Source organism: Eschrichtius robustus, chromosome 6 (genome assembly GCF_028021215.1).
Source record: "Eschrichtius robustus isolate mEscRob2 chromosome 6, mEscRob2.pri, whole genome shotgun sequence".
Taxonomy (NCBI): domain Eukaryota; kingdom Metazoa; phylum Chordata; class Mammalia; order Artiodactyla; family Eschrichtiidae; genus Eschrichtius; species Eschrichtius robustus.
Window position 1 is genome coordinate 30,128,872 of NC_090829.1, and position 20,404 is coordinate 30,149,275.

Below are 20,404 nucleotides of genomic sequence, written 5' to 3' on the forward strand. Positions count from 1 at the left end.
ACCCTCACCCAGCTATTCTGTGCACCTTGATCTCGGACTTCCCAGCCTCCAGACTGTGAGAAATTTCTGTTGTTATAAGCTGCCCAGTTGGTGGTATTTTCTTATCGCAGCCCAAGTGGATTAAGACAGTGGCCATCTGCAAGCTAAGGAGAGAGACCTTAGGAGAAACCAGAACTGCAGACACCTTGATCTTGGACTTCAAGCCTCCAGAACTGTGAAAAAAAAAGTTTGTTTTTTAAGCCATCTATTCTGTGGTATTCTGTTATGACTGCCCTAGCAGACTAACGTAGCTTCCCGTAAGGAAATGATGACACGCCCACTGCTGCCCCTGCATTTGTAACAGGAATAGACAGCTCCTGTTTACAGCTATGGACAAACACGGAAACCAGGCACATTCCCCACCTTCCCTTGACTGGCATGGCTGGCATGTCTAGTCCCTAAGAATCTTAGATGAGCCAGGTGCAGGTGTAAGGGAGAAGTGGCTATCTCTAGAAGGGACTGGTGTTCCAGGCTTTGAGCAAATCTCACTTCTTTCTCCAAAATAGACATTTTTAATGTAGGTGAAATTACAGTAAAATTGTAATTTTAGTCTTGAAATTTTAATTTAGTACTGAAATTGTCATTTTCAGGCTTGAAGCAGAAAATTAATCAAAAGAGGGTCATAAGGCAGGTATTGGTGGAGACGGGGGTATTCATGAGTGTCGTATCTAAGAGAATGAGTTGCGGGCTGTGTTAGGCTGGTTGTTTTCAATAGGAGCCTTCTATGAGTTTTCGGCCCCAGCTGGGGCTGACCAGAGCAACCTCCTTATCCACTTCTTGGCCTCACTGAGTTTGGTGAACTGTTGTCTCCCAGAGAATCCCTATTGGTTGGGTGAAGGAGAGGATATTACTTAGGGTAACTTTATTCATCTAGAGCAGCGGTCCCCAACCTTTTTGGCACCAGGGACCGGTTTCGTGGAAGACAATTTTTCCACGGACTGAGTTGGGGGGGATGGTTCAGGCGGTAATGGGAGCGATGGGGGGCAGCAGATGAAGCTTCGTTCGCTTGCCCGCCACCCACCTCCTGCTGTGCGGCCTGGTTCCTGACAGGTCGGGGACCAGTACCGGTCTGCAGCCTGGGGATAGGGGACCCCTGATCTAGAGGGTTTAGGAAATGGAGGTAGAGTTTAATTGACTTCAATCCAATCGCACCTAATCTGTAAATTCTTAGAAGAAAGAGCTCATGAGGGTGACGAAAGGAAATTTTGCTTTCTCTTTTCAGTTCTCTCCCTGCATGCCAAAAGGAAGACAGCATCCCTCAATCCATACTGTACTTACATTTTTTTCTGGATGAATTGGAAAGAGTAGCTCCAATACCCGCTTCATCTAAATCTGTTTTTTTTTTTTTTTAATTGGAATTTGCAACCAGGAGCTCCACATTGAGATGTCAGGAATAGGTACAGAATACAGATTAGAGGAGAGTTGTAGGAGCACTGGAGTGAGAACCAGTGGATTTCACCCCTAGTGCATCTATCCTCTGGGGCTCGGACTAATCTTCTCAAATATTTGGAGTTCATTAGATGACATCCACAATTCTTCAGCAAATTTTTTTTTGCCAAGCATGTTCTAGGCGTTGCTCTTTCCAACTAAACAATTCTGAAATTTTCAGTACTTTTGAGCAACTCTTCAGTGTGTTTAGCCTGGAGATGAGCTGTGTGCACTCCACTTCAGTTTTTTGGTTTTTTAAAAAATATTTATTTATGTACGGTGCATTGGGTCTTAGTTGTGGCATGCATGTGGGATCTAGTTCCTGACCAGGGATGGAACCCGGGCCGCCTGCATTGGGAGCACGGAGTCTTACCCACTGGACCACCAGGGAAGTCCCTCCACTTCGGTTTTTGCAGCCCTGTTCTCCAGAAGCTCACAGGCTGAAACAAGTACAAAATGGTACAATACACAGATGATCAAGTGTTTAAATGTACTCAAGGGTCTAAACATCTCGCCTGGCCCAAATCAGTAACGTGAAAAGACGAAGGGAAGGACACAGTGACCCCTGTGCCCAGCAACTCCTGGGCGCGGAGGCGTGGTCAGCACTGAGCGGCCTGGTCCAAGGCCAAAGAACTAAGGGCCCGCGGGGCGCCGCGGTGGCCGGGCGGGGCGGGCGCGACCTCGCCTCCGGCTCCACCCTCGCCCGGTAGCGGTCTCTTTAAGAATCCGAGCCGCTAGCGGGCCTCCTGGCACTCACGTGACTCCGCTCAGCTCAATCGCTCGCGGAAGTGGTCCAGCCTCCGCGTCCCGCGAGGGGGTCTCCGGGTACCCCGCGGGGCGGGCTGGCCGGAGCGGGCACTGCCGGGCGGCCCGCAGCAGGTTGCTGCGATGGTGCAATTGTACAATCTGCACCCGTTCGGGTCGCAGCAGGTGGTGCCCTGCAAGTTGGAGCCTGAGCGCTTCTGCGGCGGGGGACGCGATGCGCTGTTCGTGGCGGCCGGTTGCAAGGTGGAGGTGTTCGCAGTCGCCGGCCAGGAGCTATGCCAGCCGAGGTGTGCCTTTTCCACGCTGGGCAGGGTGCTGCGCCTGGCCTACAGTGAGGCCGGTGAGTAGCGGTGAGGTTAGGGGGCGCTTGGGCCCCGGACTGGGGCCTCCTTCGTAGAGGACCGAGCGACGCCTATAGCTCTGGATGGGGAAGTACTTCGTGCTTGCCGGACAGTCTTGCCTGGTCTGGCGGCTGATGGAAGGTGTGCGCTGTGCGGTTGTCCTGGCAACCACAGGTTAGAGCCCGCCTTTGGTGGGCGGGGGACGCTGATTGTTCCTGCTTTTCTGGCGTCCTCGCCGGGAAGTCCGTTGGTTGGGTGGCTGGATTCCACTCAACCCAGACACTTCAAACCAAATAAACTTCTTTTAGTATAGAAAACAAGTACACACAAAAGTAGGGAGAATAGTATCCTGAACCCCCAGTTACTCCCATCTTCAACAGTTATGCCAACTCATGGCCAGTCCTTTATCTACTTCTTGTCGATTTTTGAAAGCTCGCATTACATGCCGATTTTAAAATCTGTATAAATAGAACTCAGGTCTTAGACCCCTTTTTCCCCAAACAGGGTAACAGCATCCAGTACTCTTTTTCCACCAGAAACGTGAAGCAGTGCCAAGGGGGTACTGTTTAGGTGTATCCCTATTTTAGAAAAATCCAACATTTAAATATAGGTACTTCTTAAGATTACAGAAGAATTCCCCATAGGATTCTTTTAACCGCCTGATAATACACTTAAAATTTGAATCCTGCTTTTCAAGAGGGGTGTAAAAGTGTAAATTGCAGTATTTAGGGTGGAAAAGCCTTTGGTTGAGGTACTTTACTAATAAAGTGGAGAACATGAACCTGGAGGATTGGAGATCTCTGCCTAATCGCTACTCTGTCTGCAACTGATTAGGTGTGAGTTTATAGAAACTTTTGGGTCTCAGTTTCTGTTTAAAAAAAAAAAAAGTAATTTGAATGCTAGATCAGTGACTTCCAGACATTGGAATTTTGTGGATCAGCAAAGAATTGTGGGGCTACCATACACAGTATCTGACTGTTCATTTTGTCAAGTAAAGATATATATTTAAAAAAATGAAAAGCCCTACTGTTTACCGTCATCGTTATTCATACTGATAATAGGAGAAACACTTAGCTCCAAACACTGGATGTCTTTCTTTATGAGCAACTTACTACACTGTTATTATTTTTTCTTTTTGATTAGTGAAGACATCAATAGGGGCCTGCAGGCCCATAGAACAGTTTGAAAACCACTTATTAGATCTGTAAGTTCTCTTTCAGCAGAAGATTCTGATTTTGGTATTTTTTATGATATTATTCTCCTAATCATTTCACAGTATTAGTAGTTTTCCCCATCCCACCTCCTTTTTAGACCTAGGAGTTCTCATCTTCAAAGCTCTGCTGAGTGGCAAACTCACCAGTTTCAACATTAGTATGTGTGTGTCTGCTCGTGAGGGAGAGACAGACAGACACTGTTTACATGATTTGTACCATTTGTCTTCCAAATGGACATTTAATCTAGAATTGGAAGTGGCAGGCATTATGTAAACCTCTAGCTTTCTTGCCTGTCAGTAGTGGTGATTCTGGGGAATCCTTTGATTCCGCTACTTGTGTATAAGAATCACCTGGGGGAATTTTAAAAAACCCAATTCCTGAACCACAACCTCAGAGAAAGTGTCAGTTTCCTGGGGTGTGGCCCAGCATTGGGTGAGTCTGGTGTTTAGTCAGGATTGAGAATCACTGACCTAGAGCCTTACTGGCTCCTGTAGGCAGTGAGTAGTATGGTACTGAAGCCTTGAAAAACAAAGATATTTTTGTAATTCAGTTGGCTGTCTTAAAAAACTTCAGGAGTCCTGTGGTATGGCATTAGCATGTCAGATAGCTCAAGGGTAACTTTCAGCTTGAACTTAATGCCTGGGTACAGCTTCTATCAATCCACAGGTAGCGGACTCCTAGCTATGCTGATATCCAGATAACTCGTCTTACACTTCTCAGCTTTTTCTTTTTGGTCTCTGTCCTTTCACTCACAGTAACGTGGACATGGGGATTCCTGCTCTAAGCCCAGGGTCTCCTCCAGCCCCCACCCTGTCAAAAACAAAGTGAATCTTGATCAGGGATTTATATTTACTGTAAATGCTTTGCAGGTCTCTTATCCAAACAGAAAACATTTTCAGTTTTTTTTTTTTTTCCATTTCTAATTATCAGGATGCCAGTCTTCTTTCATAAATTTTGGGGGTATTAGAATGTAGGTCAAAAATTTGAAGGATGGGCCCTAAATATCATCATCAGTAATGGAAATTTAATATAGGTTTTGTGTGCGAAGGGAGGAAGAGGAGATGTGAGAACTCGCTCTCGAGGGAGAAAGACCTGGTGGCCAGGGTTGAGTGCTGTGTGGGGAGCCCTGGTGCTGGACACTTGCTTATGGGGTGTCTGGAGGTGGTGAGGCAGAGAGGACAAGACCTCATGGCCCTCATTGCCTGTCCTTTAGCACAAGTGCATTAAAGAGCCCTGGAATGTCTATTATCTCCCCCCAAGCCCTACCCTCCCTCAATTTTTTTAAAGTCATAAAACATATTTTCATACATTGTATGTTATTTCTGCCTTCTGTTATCCATTTTTTCATAGGAGTGCAGCCTTTTCCTTAATCTGGTATTAGTGTTAACCAGGTTTATGATCTTGCTGCATAAAAGGAAAAGTTTACTTATTTTTTTAAAAAATCAATGACTCTCAGCTTAAGGATAAATATAAGAATGATTTCTTGATTTACTTAATGAAGACAGGCTGTTGTAAAATAAGTAAAATAAAGCCCTGGGCACATAATACCTTAAAAAGTTTAATTCCTTTCTCTTATAAAGGGCTATAACCTCCACAGAATCCTCTAGACTTATATTTCCTTTCGAACATTTTGAGAGACAGCGTGGAATGAACATTGGCTTTTGAGCCAACTAGATCAAGGTTTAAACCCCAGTGCCATCCGTTTGTTGGCTGTGTTGCCTTAGGCAGGTTACTCAGCTTATCTGAGTCTCAGATTCCTGATCTATAAAATGGAGAAAGGGATAATGTCTTGAAGAGTTGTGAGGATTAACTGAGAGAACTCTAAAGCTCTGTTCAAAAGGCTTACCAGGTAGACACAGCAAGTTCTAGTTCATCATTTATAAAACAAGTTATTAATTTGAAAACATATTAATACAAGACAGGATAGGCACTATCTATAGTTTGCAAATTATATATAAAACAGTTGATATATAGACTTTACCAATGAAATAAGCATATATTTATAGACATACGATAAAAAGCTTTTATTATAACTAAACAAATATTCTTAGTTTTAAAATTCATTTAGTAACTTGAATATGACACCAAAGCACTGACAAGAGAAAAAATAGAAAAATTGGATGTCATCAAAATTAAAAAGTTTTGTGCATCAAAGGACACTATCAACAGATTGAAAAGGCAATCCACAGAATGGGAGAAAATATTTGCAAAGCATACACTCGATAAGGGATTAATATTCAGAATATATAAAGAACTCCTATAACTCAACAGCAAAACAACCCAATTCAAAAGTGGGCCAAGGATTTGAATAGACGTTTCTCCAGGTGGCCAACCAGCACATGAAAAGATGCTCAGCATCACTAATCATCATGGAAATGCAAATCAAAACCACAATGAGATACCACTTCATACCCATTAGGTTGGCCATTATCAAAACAAATAGAAAATAACAAGTGTTGATGAGGATGTGGAGAAATTGGAACCCTTGTGCATTGGTGGTAGGAGTGTAAAGTGATAGAGCTGCTGTAGAAAACAGTATGATGGTTCCTCAAAAAATTCATAGAATTACCATATGATCCAGCAGTTTCACTTCTGGGTATATACACAGAATAATTGAAAGCAGGGACTTGTGCAGATATTCGTACACCAGTGTTCATAGCATTTTTCACTAGAGCCAAGAGGTGGAAGCAGCCCAAATGTTCATTGACAGATAAATAAAATGTACGATATCCATACAGCCTTAAAAAGGGATGAAATTCAGACACAAGCCACAACACAAATGAACCTTGAAGACATTTTGCTAAGTGAAATAAGCCTGACACAAAAAGACAAATATTGTATGATTCAATTTATGAATTCAGAGAGACAAAGTGGAATGTTGGTTGTCAGAGTCTGTGTACTCGAGGCACTACTTCTGATTTATAGCAGTGTTCAGTCCTAGTTTTCTGTTTTATTCTTTTTTTTTTTTAACATCGTTATTGGAGTATAATTGCTTTACAATACTGTGTTAGTTTCTGCTGTATAACAAAGTGGATCAGCTATATGCATACATATTACCCTTTTGCGTCTCCCTCCCACCCTCCCTATCCCACCCCTCTAAGTGGTCACAAAGCACCAAGGTAATCTCCCTGTGCTATGCTGCTGCTTCCCACTAGCTATCTATTTTACATTTGGTAGTGTGTATATGTCAGTGCTACTCTCTCACTTCGTCCCAGCTTACCCTTCCCCCTCCCCATGTCCTCAAGTCCATTCTCTACCTCTGTGTCTTTATTCCTGTCCTGCCCCTAGGTTCATCAGAACCATTTTTTTTAGATTCCATATATATGTGTTAGCATATGGTATTTGTTTTTCTCTTTCTGACTTACTTCACTCTATATGACAGACTCTAGATCCATCCACCTCACTACAAATAACTCAATTTTGTTTCTTTTTATGGCTGAATAATATTCCATTGTATATATGTGCCACATCTTCTTTATCCATTCATCTGTTGATGGACACTTAGGTTGCTTCCATGTCCTGGCTATTGTATATAGTGCTGCAGTGAACATTGTGGTACATGACTGTTTTTGAATTGTAGTTTTCTCAGGGTATATGCCCAGTAGTGGGATGGCTGGGTCATATGGTAGTTCTATTTTTAGTTTTTTAAGGAACCTCCATACTGTTCTCCATAGTGACTGAATCAATTTACATTCCCAACCAATTTACGTTCCCTTTTTGCCACACCCTCTCCAGCATTTATTGTTTGTAGATTTTTTGATGATGGCCATTCTAACCAGTGTGAGGTGATACCTCATCGTAGTTTTTTTTTTTTTAATAAATTGATTTATTTTATTTATTTATGTTTGGCTGTAGTGGGTCTTCCTTGCTGTGCGTGAGCTTTCTCTAGTTGCTGTGAGCAGGGGCTACTCTACGTTGCAGTGGCTTCTCTTGTTGTGGAGCACGGGCTCTAGGCATGCAGGCTCAGTAGTTGTGGCTCGCCGGCTCCAGAGCGCAGGCTCAATAGTTGTGGCTCATGGGCTTAGCTGCTCTGCAGCATGTGGGATCTTCCTGGGCCAGGGATTGAACCCATGTACCCTGCATTGGCAGGCGGATTCTTAACCACTGCACCACCAGGGAAGTCCCCCCTCATTGTAGTTTTGAGTTGCATTTCTCTAATGATTAGTGATGTTGAGCATCCTTTCATGTGTTTGTTGGCAATCTGTATATCTTCTTTGGAGAAATGTCTATTTAGGTCTTCTGCCCATTTTTGGATTGGGTTGTTTCTTTTTGTGATATTGAGCTGCATGAGCTGCTTGTATATTTTGGAGATTAATCCTTGGTCAGTTGCTTCCTTTGCAAAGATTTTCTCCCATTCCTGAGGGTTGTCTTTTCATCTTATTTATGGTTTCCTTTGTTGTGCAAAAGCTTTTAAGTTTCATTAGGTCCCATTAGTTTATTTTTGTTTTTATTTCCATTTCTCTAGGAGGTGGGTCAAAAAAGGATCTTGCTGTGATTTATGTCATCGAGTGTTCTACCTATGTTTTCCTCTAAGAGTTTTATAGTGTCTGGCCTTACGTTTAGGTCTTTAATCAATTTTCAGTTTATTTTTGTATATGGTGTTAGGGAGTGTTCTAATTTCATGCTTTTCCATGTAGCTGTCCAGTTTTCCCAGCACCACTTACTGAAGAGGCTGTCTTTTCTCCATCGTATACTCTTGCCTCCTTTATCAAAGATAAGGTAACCGTATGTGCATGGGTTTATCTCTGAGCTTTCTACCCTGTTCCATTGATCTATATTTCTGTTTTTGTGCCAGTACCATATTGTCTTGATTACTGTAGCTTTGTAGTATAGTCTGAAATCAGGGAGCCTGATTCCGCCAGCTCCGTTTTTCTTTCCCAAGATTGCTTTGGCTATTCGGGGTCTTCTGTGTTTCCATACAAATTGTGAAAGTTTTTGCTCTAGTTCTGTGAAAAATTCCATTGGTAGTGTGATAGGGATTGCACTGAATCTGTAGGTTGCTTGGGTAGTATAGTCATTTTCACAATGTTGATTCTTCCAATCCAAGAACATGGTGTATCCCTCCATCTGTTTGTATCATCTTTAATTTCCTTCATTAGTGTCTCATAGTTTTCTACATACAGGTGTTTTGTCTCCTTAGGTAGGTTTATTCCTAGGTATTTTATTCTTTTTGTTGCAATGGTAAATGGGAGTGTTTCCTTAATTTCTCTTTCAGATTTTTCATCATTAGTGTATAGGAATGCAAGAGATTTCTGTGCATTAATTTTGTATCCTGCTACTCTTCCAAATTCATTGATTAGGTCTAGCAGTTTTCTGGTAGCATCTTTAGGATTCTCTATGTATAGTATCATGTCATCTTCAGTGACAGTTTTACTTCTTCTTTTCCGATTTGGATTCCTTTTATTTCTTTTTCTTCTCTGATTGCTGTGGTTAAAACTTCCAAAACTTTGCTGAATAATAGTGGTGAGACTGCGCAACCTTTTCTTCTTCCTGATCTTAGAGGAAATGGTTTCAGTTTTTCCCCATTGAGAATGATGTTGGATGTGGATTTGTCATATATGGCCTTTAGTATGTTGAGGTAGGTCCCCTCTATGCCCACTTTCTGGAGAGTTTTTGTCATAAATGGGTGCTGAATTTTGTCTGAAGCTTTTTCTGCATCTATTGAGATTATCATATGGTTTTTATCTTTCAGTTTGTTAATATGGTGTATCACATTGATTGATTTGCATATATTGAAGAATCCTTGCATTCCTGGGATAAATCCCACTTGATCATGGTGTATGATCCTTTTAATGTGCTGTTGGATTCTGTTTGCTAGTATTTTGTTGAGGATTTTTGCATCTATGTTCATCAGTGATATTGGGCTGTAGTTTTCTTTTTTTGTGACACCTCTGTCAGGTTTTGGTATCAGGGTGATGGTGGCCTCGTAGAATGAGTTTGGGAGTGTTCCTCCCTCTGCTATATTTGGAAGGGTTTGAGAAGGATAGGTGTTACCTCTTCTATAAATGTTTGATAGAATTTGCCTGTGAAGCCATCTGGTCACAGGCTTTTGTGTTTTGGAAGATTATTGATCACAGTTTCAATTTCAGTGCTTGTGATTAGTCCGTTTATATTTTCTATTTCTTCCTGGTTCAGTCTCAGAAGGTTGTACTTTTCTAAGAATTTGTCCATTTCTTCCAGGTTGTCCATTTTATTGGTATATAGTTGCTTGTAGTAATCTCTCATGATCCTTTGTATTTCTGCAGTGTCAGTTGTTACTTCTCCTTTTTCATTTGTAATTTTGTTGATTTGAGTCTTCTCCCTTTTTTTCTTGATGAGTCTGGCTAATGGTTTATCAATTTTGTTTATCTTCTCAAAGAACCAGCTTTTAGTTTTATTGATCTTTGCTATTGTTGCCTTCATTTCTTTTTCATTTATTTCTGATCTGATCTTTATGATTTCTTTCTTTCTGCTACCTTTGGTGTTTTTTTGTCCTTCTTTCTCTAATTGCTTTAGGTGTAAGGTTAGGTTGTTGATTTGAGATTTTTCTTGTTTCTTGAGTTAGGATTGTATTGCTATAAACTTCCCTCTTAGAACTGCTTTTGCTGCATCCCATTGGTTTTGGGTCATCGTGTTTTCATTGTTATTTGTTTCTTGGTATTTTTTGATTTCCTCTTTGATATCTTCAGTGATCTCTTGGTTATTTAGTAGCATATTGTTCAGCCTCCATGTATTTGTATTTTTTACAGATTTTTTCTTGTAATTGATATCTAGTCTCTTAGCGTTGTGGTCGGAAAAGATACTTGACACAATTTCAATTTTCTTAAATTTACCAAGGCTTGATTTGTGACCCACAATATGGTCTACCCTGGAGAATATTCCATAAGCACTTGAGAAGAAAGTGTATTCTGCTGTTTTTGGATGGAATGTCCTATAAATATCAATTAAGTCTATCTTTTTTAATATGTCATTTAAAGCTTGTGTTTCCTTATTCATTTTCATTTTGGATGATCTGTCCATTGGTGAAAGTGGGGTGTTAAAGTCACCTACTATGACTGTGTTACTGTCGATTTCCCCTTTTATGGCTGTTAGCATTTGCCTTATGTACTGAGGCGCTCCTATGTTGGGTGCATAAATACTTACCATTGTTATATCTTCTTCTTGGATTGATCCCTTGATCATTATGTAGTGTCCTTCTTTGTCTCTTGTAATGGTCTTTATTTTAAAGTCTATTCTGTCCGATATGAGAATTGCTACTCCAGCTTTCTTTCGATTTCCATTTGCATGGAATATCTTTTTCTGTCCCCTCACTTTCAGTCTGTATGTGTCCCTAGGTCTGAAGTGGGTCTCTTGCAGACAGCATATATATGGGTCTTGTTTTTGTATCCATTCAGCCAGTCTGTGTCTTTTGATTGGAGTATTTAATCCATTTACATTTAAGGTAATTATTGATATGTTTTTTCCTATTACCACTTTCTTAATTATTTTGGGTTTGTTTTTGTAGGTCCTTTTCTTCTCTTGTGTTTCACACTTAGAGAAGTTCCTTTAGCATTTGTTGTAAAGCTGCTTTGGTGGTGCTGAATTCTCTTAGCTTTTGCTTGTCTGTAAAGGTTTTAATTTCCCTGTGGAATCTGAATGAGATCCTTGCTGTGTAGAGTAATCTTGGTTGTAGGTTTTTCCCTTTCATCACTTTAAGTATGTCCTGCCACTCCCTTCTGGCTTACAGAGTTTCTGCTGAAAGATCAGCTGTTAACCTTATGGGGATTCCCTTGTATGTTATGTGTTTTTTTTCCCTTCCTGCTTTTAATATTTTTTCTTTGTATTTAATTTTTGATAGTTTGATTAATATGTGTCTCGGCATGTTTCTCTTAGGGTTTATACTGTATGGGACTCTCTGTGCTTCCTGGACTTGATTGACTATTTCCTTTCCCATGTTAGGGAAGTTTTCAACTATAAGCTCTTCAAATATTTTCTCAGTCCCTTTCTTTTTCTCTTTCTCTTCTGAGACCCCTGTAATTTGAATGTTGCTGTGTTTAATGGTGTCCCAGAGGTCTCTGAGACTGTCCTCAATTCTTTTCATTATTTTTTCTTTATTTTGCTCCCTGGCAGTTATTTCCACCATTTTATCTTCCAGCTCACTTATCCATTCTTCTGCCTCAGTTATTCTGCTATTGATTCCTTCTAGAGTATTTTTAATTTCACTTATTGTGTTGTTCATCACTGTTTATTTGCCCCTTAGTTCTTCTAGATCCTTGTTTAATGTTTCTTCTGTTTTCTCCATTCTGTTTTTGAGATTTTGGATCATCTTTACTATCACTACTGTGAATTCTTTTTCAGGTAGGTTGCCTATTTCATCTTCATTTATTTGGTCTTATAGGTTTTTACCTTGTGCTTTCGTCTGTAACATATTTTTTTGTCATTTCATTTTTTTTTGATGGGTGGGGCTGTATTCCTGTCCTACAGGTTGTTTGGCCTGAGGCATCCAGCACTGGAGTTTGCAGGGAGTTGGACAGAGCTGGGTCTTGGTGCTGAGATTAGGACCTCTGGGAGGCCTCACTCTGATTGATATTCGCTGGGGTCTGAGGTTTTCTGTTAGCCCAGTGTTTCGGACTCGGAGCTCCCACCACAGGAGCTGGGGCCCAACCTCAGGTCTGGGAACCAAATCCCACAGGCTTTGTGTTGTGGCAAAAAAAAAAAAAAAAAGAAAAAGTGATATACTTTTCGATAGTACTGCTACAATATTGAAGAATAAAAAACAAAATAAAATTAGAAAGATAAAAAATAGATTAGGAAAAATAAAAATACAATTGAAACAACTGCAACAAGGTAAAATAAAACCACAACAGAAAAAAGAAAAACAAGGGGAGGGGGGGGAACAAGCCAAAAGTAGAGAACAATAACAAAGTATAAAGAATAAAATAAAATTAGAAAAATAAAAGATTTATTAGGAAAAATAAAAATATAAATGAACCAACAATAATGAATCAGCAAGGTAAAACAGAACCCCAATGTTAAAGAGGAAAGAAGAAAAAAAAAAGCCTTGGCTATGGGGGCGGAGTTTAGGCAGGGGTGGAACTTAGGCAGTGGCAGGGTTTAGGGTGGGGCAGGACCTAGGCGGGTGGGGGGGTGATGTTTTAGCATGGGGCGGGGCCTAGGCTCAGGACCCGGTCGCTGGTGGTTCCTCCTGTCCCCTTAGGTATCTGTGATCCCCCACCGGTGCCAGGTAGGTGCCTTGGTCGTGCGGAGACGCGAATTCCATGTTCTCCTAGTCCTCCATCTTGACTCCACCCCCTCACTTTTATTCTTTTTTTTGTTAAGTACGCTTTATTTTTATTTTATTTTTATTTTTTTTAATTCAAGGGCAAACTTTATTTATTTATTTATTTTTGGCTGTGTTGGGTCTTCGTTTCTGTGCGAGGGCTTTCTCTAGTTGTGGCAAGTGGGGACCACTCTTCATCGCGATGCGCGGGCCTCTCACTATCGCGGCCTCTCTTGTTGAGGAGCACAGGCTCCAGACGTGCAAGCTCAGTAATTGTGGCTCACGGGCCCAGCTGCTCCGCGGCATGTGGGATCTTCCCAGACCAGGGCTCGAACCCGTGTCCCCTGCATTGGCAGGCAGATTCTCAACCACTGTGCCACCAGTGAAGCCCTCACTTTTATTCTTAACGCACTTAGTTTTGCTTTCAATTTTATGTACCTTAGTTCTGAGTTAAATCTGCAGATGTGTACAAATAGTTCATATTTATGTATTGCACATAATCATGCTGTTCAGCATTGATGCTATACTGTATTATGTAAGTAATAAAAGCCATGTACAGAGGGTAGGAATGGGGAGTTATTGTTTAATGGAGTCAGAGTTTTGGGAAGATGAAAAAGTTTTGGAGATGGTGGTAATAGCTGCATAACAGTGTGAATGTACTTAAAGTCGTTGAATTGTACACTTAAAAATGGTGAAAATGGTAAGTTTTATGTATATTTTACCACAGTAAAAATTTTTGTTTAATGTATTTACTGAGGGAATTCAAGGAAGATGGAGACCACAAGGCATCTTTTGCCCCCAACTCCATCAGACTGCTTCTCTGGAACAGAGTGAGCAAATGTATGGGGCCTGCAGGGTATATTTAGGCATTCCACCAAGATCTCCGGGGAGAGAACAGGTACAGGCTCCACCTCTGTGACATCAAAGGAACCAGCACAGGAGAAGGTTTGCTTCTGTTGAAGGCTGGTTCATTCTGGAGGAGGAGGGGCTTGGCCAGCCCACTTGGTGTTTGCAGAAAGGGGCTGCCCCTGCTTGCTTGCTGCATCTGTATATGGGAAGTTCGTGTGCTAACAGCAGCATTTCAGTTTCAGTTCATTGGAAAAGAGCTTGTTTACCTAATAATGTTTAGCATATAGTAAGTTTTCTTTTTAGAATAACACTGACTTATCCCCTCTGACCCACAAAGTTCTAAAGATTAAAAATTTAAATGAGGACTTCCCTGGTGGCGCAGGGTTAAGAATCCGCCCTCCAATGCAGGGGACCCAGGTTCGATCCCTGGTCCAGGAAGATCCCACATGCTGTGGAGCAACCAAGCCCATGCACCACAACTACTGAGCCTGCGCTCTAGAGCCCGTGAGCCACAACTGCTGAGCCTGCGTGCCACAACCACGGAAGCTTGCATGCCTAGAGCCCATGCTCCACAACAAGAGAAGCTACCACAATGAGAAGCCCGTGCACCGCAATGAAGAGTAGCCCCTGCTTGCTGCAACTAGAGAAAGCCCTCACGCAGCAACGAAGACCCAATGCAGCCAAAAAATAAAAATAAAAAAAATAAAAAAATAAAAAAACCACTAAAATAGAATACGTAAGTGTGTGTTTATGTAACTGGAGGACGTAAGAGACTGTTTAAGCAAGTTAGGAAACACAGAAGCCAAGAAGGAAAAGATACATAGCTGGTTACATATTGTAAAAGATGCCATACAAAGTCAAACCATAACAAAGTCAAAAGTCAAACTATAGACTACCAAAAATGATTTGCTATTGATGGCCAATGAAGGATTAATTATCACTTTTACCCAGAGAGCTGCTGCTCTTCTTCGATAAGAAAAATCAACCTAATAAAATAGTAGATAACTTGCAGAAGAGAAGTTATACATGGCTGAATAAACATAGGATAAGATGGCCAGCTTTATAAGTGGTCTGGAAAATATAAATTATAATAACCATTAGAGTCCATGTTTCCCCCATCACATGGAGTCAGTCCTAGTGAAGATGTGGGGAAATAGGCCTGTTTAAACAGCGCTGGTGACAACATGAATCTCTATTACATAATTGTGATTGTAATCTGGCAATATGTGTTAAAATTAAAAATGTACCTGCCCTTTGACCTAATAGTCTTACTTTTGAGAATCTATGCCATTGAAACTTACCACCCACTAAATAAATATATAGGTATAGGCCTATTTATTACAGTATAAAGTATAGTAGCAAAAAAAACCTGGAAATACTTGAATGTATTGTTGAATTGTTGAATAAATTATGGCACATGTACATACAGGATATTTTGCAGATATTGAAAAGGATGTTAGATATCCATGTATCTAACCTGGAGGGAAAGATATTTGGTAATCTTTTGGTAATACATTGGTAATTTTTTAAAGTTGCAGATTATTAAATATATTTAGTGTGATTCCATTTTGGTAAAAACAAAAACGACAAACTACCACCCTATGATCTAGGTTTATGTGAAAGAAAGGTTTAGAAGGACACGGGTTTAGGCTATGTGTGTTAACATTGTCTCCTCATGGATCGGACTGCCGGGGAGAGATCATTATGCTTTTCATTTTGCACCTCTTTATCACTTTGACTTCTCACGACAAAGAGTAATTCCAAAATTACTTTGTAATTTAAAAAAATCTAAGAAAATCAACAATTAAGGGAAAATTAACTTGGATTGAAATTTTATTTAATATGTATGGCTTTATCCTATTTCTCAGAGTTGACATGAAGATATGACTTTTGTGGGAAGGGGAAGAGTTGTAGTATAAGTTCTGCTAACCTCTTCAGAGTTCCTGAATTTATACCTAATTTTAACATCACACTAGTACGAAACTCTTTATGTCAGGAGAACTTTGTTAGAGCTGTAGATTCAGAGCTACAATAACACTTAGAGCTATCATAGGAATAAATCGTAGAATTTCTCTGTAAACTTCATGAGTAATTAATGGATTATCTTAAGACATTAAAATGGGGGGAAATTGTATTTCAGAATCTAAATGTCTGTTAGTTAAAAATACACCTAAGATCCTGTTACTTAGAGTTTCGTTCTAGTCAATCTTTAATTCAAACATTCACATTAGATTCAGTTATAGTTCCTTTTCATGGTGCCAGGTACGTGGTGGTTTCTAATTACAAATTCTAAAGATAATCTTATTTCTTTCTCAGGAGACTATTTGGTAGCAATTGAAGAGAAAAACAAAGCTACGTTTCTACGTGCTTATGTGAACTGGAGAAGTAAAAGGACTGAAAGCTCCCGAGTGTGTATCCGAATGGTCGGACATGACGTGGAGGCACCCTTCAGTGAAACCTTCAGAGACCAGATGTCTATTGTGGAAATGCCACTTTCTGAGGCTCCCCTGTGCATTTCCTGTTGCCCTGTGAAAGGAGACCTTCTTGTTGGCTGCACAAATAAGTTAGTTTTATTTAGTTTGAAGTATCAGATCATTAATGAAGAATTCTCAATATTGGACTTTGAACGTTCTTTAATTATCCATATAGATAATATCACCCCTGTTGAAATTTCTTTTTGTATTGGATATGTCGCTGTCATGTCAGACTTAGAAGTTTTAATCCTAAAACTGGAGTCAGACCCCAAAAATGGAGAGAGTGTTAACCACCATCCACGTAAGACCAACAATCCAGTGAAACTGTCAGAAGGTAAATAATGAATTTAGCTTACTTTCCTGTTTTGGGTGCAGAGAAAACCCTTATTTCTGGCAATGTCTGAAAGGCTCTAGTATGTATATTGCAAGCCACATTATTTATGATGTAGTTGTTCCTAATACATGGGATTTGGATTTATGATCTGGCTGCCCATATCTTATTCTGTAGCATGTAAATGTGTTTCAACATATATTTGTCATGAGAAATAATGAAACAGCTGCTGCTGGATGAGGAGTTTCTAGTCCCAGCCCTCATATTTACTAGCTGAATGACCTTGGGTTAGGAATACCATCTCTGAGTTTCAATTTCCTCATGTGTAAAATGGGGATGATGATAATATCCCATTGTACTTTATCAGTTGTGAGGGATAAATGAGCAAGTGCTGAGACTTTTCAGAATCATAGTGCTTTATAAATATGTGAGATGTGTGTGCCTCAATTATTACTATGTCTGTTTAATTGGTGGGGGGATATTGTGAAATCTAATTTGCATTGGAGGGGTACTTGGAGTTATTAAATAATTTTCTTCAATTTTATTTTTTAAGACATCAGTAATGAAACTTTGCAGCTTGAGTCAGATGATTTTGTTATCTGCCAAAAGCCCATGGAACTTCTTGGTGAAAAAAGCCAACAGTCTGGAGTATCTGTTACGCTGGAGTCAACAGGATTAGCTGATGAAAAAATAAAATATTTCCACGTTCAGCACCTGCTCTACAGGTATTAGAAAGCTTTTTATTCACCAGCATTTAATATATATTTACCTACTTAAAGTACATGGAAATTAGATCTCTCCCCCCTCTCTCTCTTTAAACTCACAGACGTTTTGCTCCTGATATTTCATCCTATGTCTTGTCGGATGACATCAAGTTGCATTCACTTCAGCTGCTACCCATTTACCAAACAGGTAAGTATGGGAGGGGAGCCCGGTGTGAGAAATAGATTAGGTTCTTCTACTGAGGCTCCCTGTGGCCTTGGGCAGGTTCCTTAGCAAATAACAGTGAGTGCTAGAAAGGGAAGTCGTGACTCCTAGGAGAAGCCATGGAGAGGACGTGACTGGCAGAACCCATTTCCCTTTTTGAAATGGTCACTAGTCCCAAAAGGGAAATGGAAGCCCTGTTATAGCTGAGGTTCATCTGGGTCCAGCTGGGTCATTTGCCAGAGCTGCTTATGATGGCCTTGTGAGCCAGGTGGGAGAATGTGGACTGAATGGAAATCCATTTAGAGCGGTGGTTTTCAACCTTACTGCACATTGGCCTTACTTGGATGCTTTTCAAGATACTGTTGCCCAGTCTTTACGTGTTGGAGATTCTGACTTAATTGGTCAGCTATGCAGCCTGGGCATCAGTATTTTTTAAAACCTCCCCAGCAATATGATGGGCAACCGAGATTAAGAATCACTATTAAGTTTCGTACTTAGTCCTGGCCTGCTTAATATCTTTGGGAGTTGCCTAGGGAAAGATATGAATATTTTTCTGATTAAATGTGTTTATAACCTTCATTATTTTTTTCTTTCTTTTAGTAAACATTTACTGAGTACCTACTATGTCGGGTATTGTGCTGAATACTAGGGAACCAATAATGAGCAAAAAGTAGGCAAAGTACTTGTATGCAGGGAGCCTGTTGTCTTGCGGGGGGGAGGCAGACATGAATGGAATGATCACAGGAAGGAGTACACAATTACACTCTGACCTGAGTGCTCTGTGAGAGAGGAACCCTGCCTTGAGAGTGTGTAACCAAAGATCCTGACCTCCTCCTGGGGTCAGGGAAGGCTTCCTGAGAAAGAGGACCTGCATAGGGGCTGATTTGGGGATAGGGTTGGTACAGAGGAAGCAGTACAGTTGGTACAGTGAAGGCCTTGTGGCCGAGGGAGAATCTTTGCTTGCGGAACTGAGAGAAGCAGGGGAGAGGGAGGTGTAACACGAGGCAGGAGACCAGAGGGCACACAGCCACCTTAGAGGGTTAGCTCTTTATCCAGGGGTTTCCCACAGCACCTGGAACAAAAGCCCAGATCCTTTTCATGGCCTCCATGACCCTGACTCGGAGCTCTTCTTGTCCCACTCACCCTCTTACAATTCTCCATCCATGTGGCTTTTCTCTGTTCCTCAGATACACCGAGCACACTCTTATCTAAGACCTGTTAACTTACTCTTCCAGTGCTCAGAAGGAACCTCCCTCAGAGCTTGCGTTACTTGGTGTCTTCCAGTTCTTCACTTCACAGCTCAAGTATCACCTCGCCACAGAGAACTTCTCTGACTTCTCTATTTAAACTGTTCCCTCTCCACATACTGCAGAGTTTGTTCATTCTCCACCCCACTCCCCCTCACTAGAATGAATGCAGTTACTTTGTCTTGTGCACTGTGGTATACCCAGAACTTGGAACAGTGGCACGTAGTAGGTGTCTGAGGTGTCTGATGGATGTTTACTTAGTGGACAAATGAGGAGATGGGTAGTACACGTATGAGCTGGGCCCTGATGGATGAGTAAAATTTTTAGAAGTTGGACATTTTGGTAAGGTATTACATAAAGGGAACCAACACGTGCAAGGTGTAAAACCACCATGTGTGTTTGGAGATGAGCAAGCAGCTCTGTCTAACTAGAGCACAGATGTGTGTAGGAAAGAAGAGGAAGTAGAAACTGGATCAGTTGCTTTGGGCCAATTGTGGAAAGTGCCGTAATTGAACTTTCTTCTGTTATTGATGGGTGTCCTTGAAGGGTATCAATCAGAGCATATGTTTTTTTTAAACACTTTGATTATGAAAAATTTCAAGCATACAGATGTAGAGAAAATAGTACAGTGACCCCTATGTACCCATCACACAGCTTCAACAGTGTAGCCTCATAACCACACCCCACCCCATGCCAGATTATTTTTATGCAAATCCAAGAGTTTATACCTTTTCATCTCTAAATATTTCAGCATGTGTTTCTAAAAGAAAAGGATTCTTTTATTTAAACAAACCCCAAATGTAATTTCACATTTTAAAAAAATGGCTTGATATCATCAAATACCCGTCAGTTGTTCAAATTTCCCTGATTGTCTAAAAAAATTTTTTCTGCAATTTACTTGTTTGAATCAGATTCCAAGTAAGGTTCATACGTTGCAATTGGTTCCGATGTCTTCTACGTCTCTTTTAATATGTAGGCTCTGCCTTCCCCTCTCTTTTTTCTTTGCAATTTAGTTAGCAAGAAACTGGACTATTACTGCAGAATTTCCCACAATCTGGATTTTGCTGATTGACTCCCCACAGTGTCATTTAACATTTTCCTGTATCCCCTGTATTTCCCTCTGATCTAAAACTGCATTGTTCAGTATGGTAGCCATTAGTCACATGCTGCAATTGAGCACTTTGAAATGTGACTAGTCTAAATTAAGATATGCTGTAAATGTAAAATTAACACTAGGTCTTAAAGATTTAGTACAACAAAAAAGAATATAAAAATCTCAATTTTTTATTGATTGCTTATTGGAATGATAATATTTTGGATGTGTTGGATTAATACAATATATTTTTAAAATTTGGCCTGCTTTTTATTTTTTAAAAAGTGACTACTAGAAAACTTCAAATTACATATATAACTCACATTATATTTCTATTGATGGTGTTCTAGACAGGCTTGATCAGATGATGGTGATGATCATGATTTTTTTTTTGGTAACACAAGTAGTGTTGAGTTCTCTTGGAAGGTACATAGTATTAGGTTGGCTCTTTTTGTTAA

At 40.5% G+C, this 20,404-nt stretch overlaps 1 protein-coding gene across 4 annotated transcripts in view; it reads left to right on the plus strand.

Moving 5' to 3' along the window:
• The first annotated feature begins 2,230 nt into the window (after positions 1-2,230).
• HPS3 (HPS3 biogenesis of lysosomal organelles complex 2 subunit 1) overlaps positions 2,231-20,404 on the plus strand; it is an 86,422-nt gene continuing 68,248 nt past the window's right edge. For all 4 annotated transcript variants that reach the window (XR_011074279.1, XM_068546077.1, XM_068546078.1 and 1 more), the window contains exons 1-4: positions 2,231-2,572; positions 16,191-16,682; positions 17,233-17,404; positions 17,506-17,591. Coding sequence is in view for 3 of the 4 variants with exons in the window: in XM_068546077.1 (XP_068402178.1) it covers positions 2,356-2,572; positions 16,191-16,682; positions 17,233-17,404; positions 17,506-17,591 (967 nt within the window). In the remaining variant the exon portion in view is untranslated. The remainder of the gene's footprint in view (positions 2,573-16,190; positions 16,683-17,232; positions 17,405-17,505; positions 17,592-20,404) is intronic.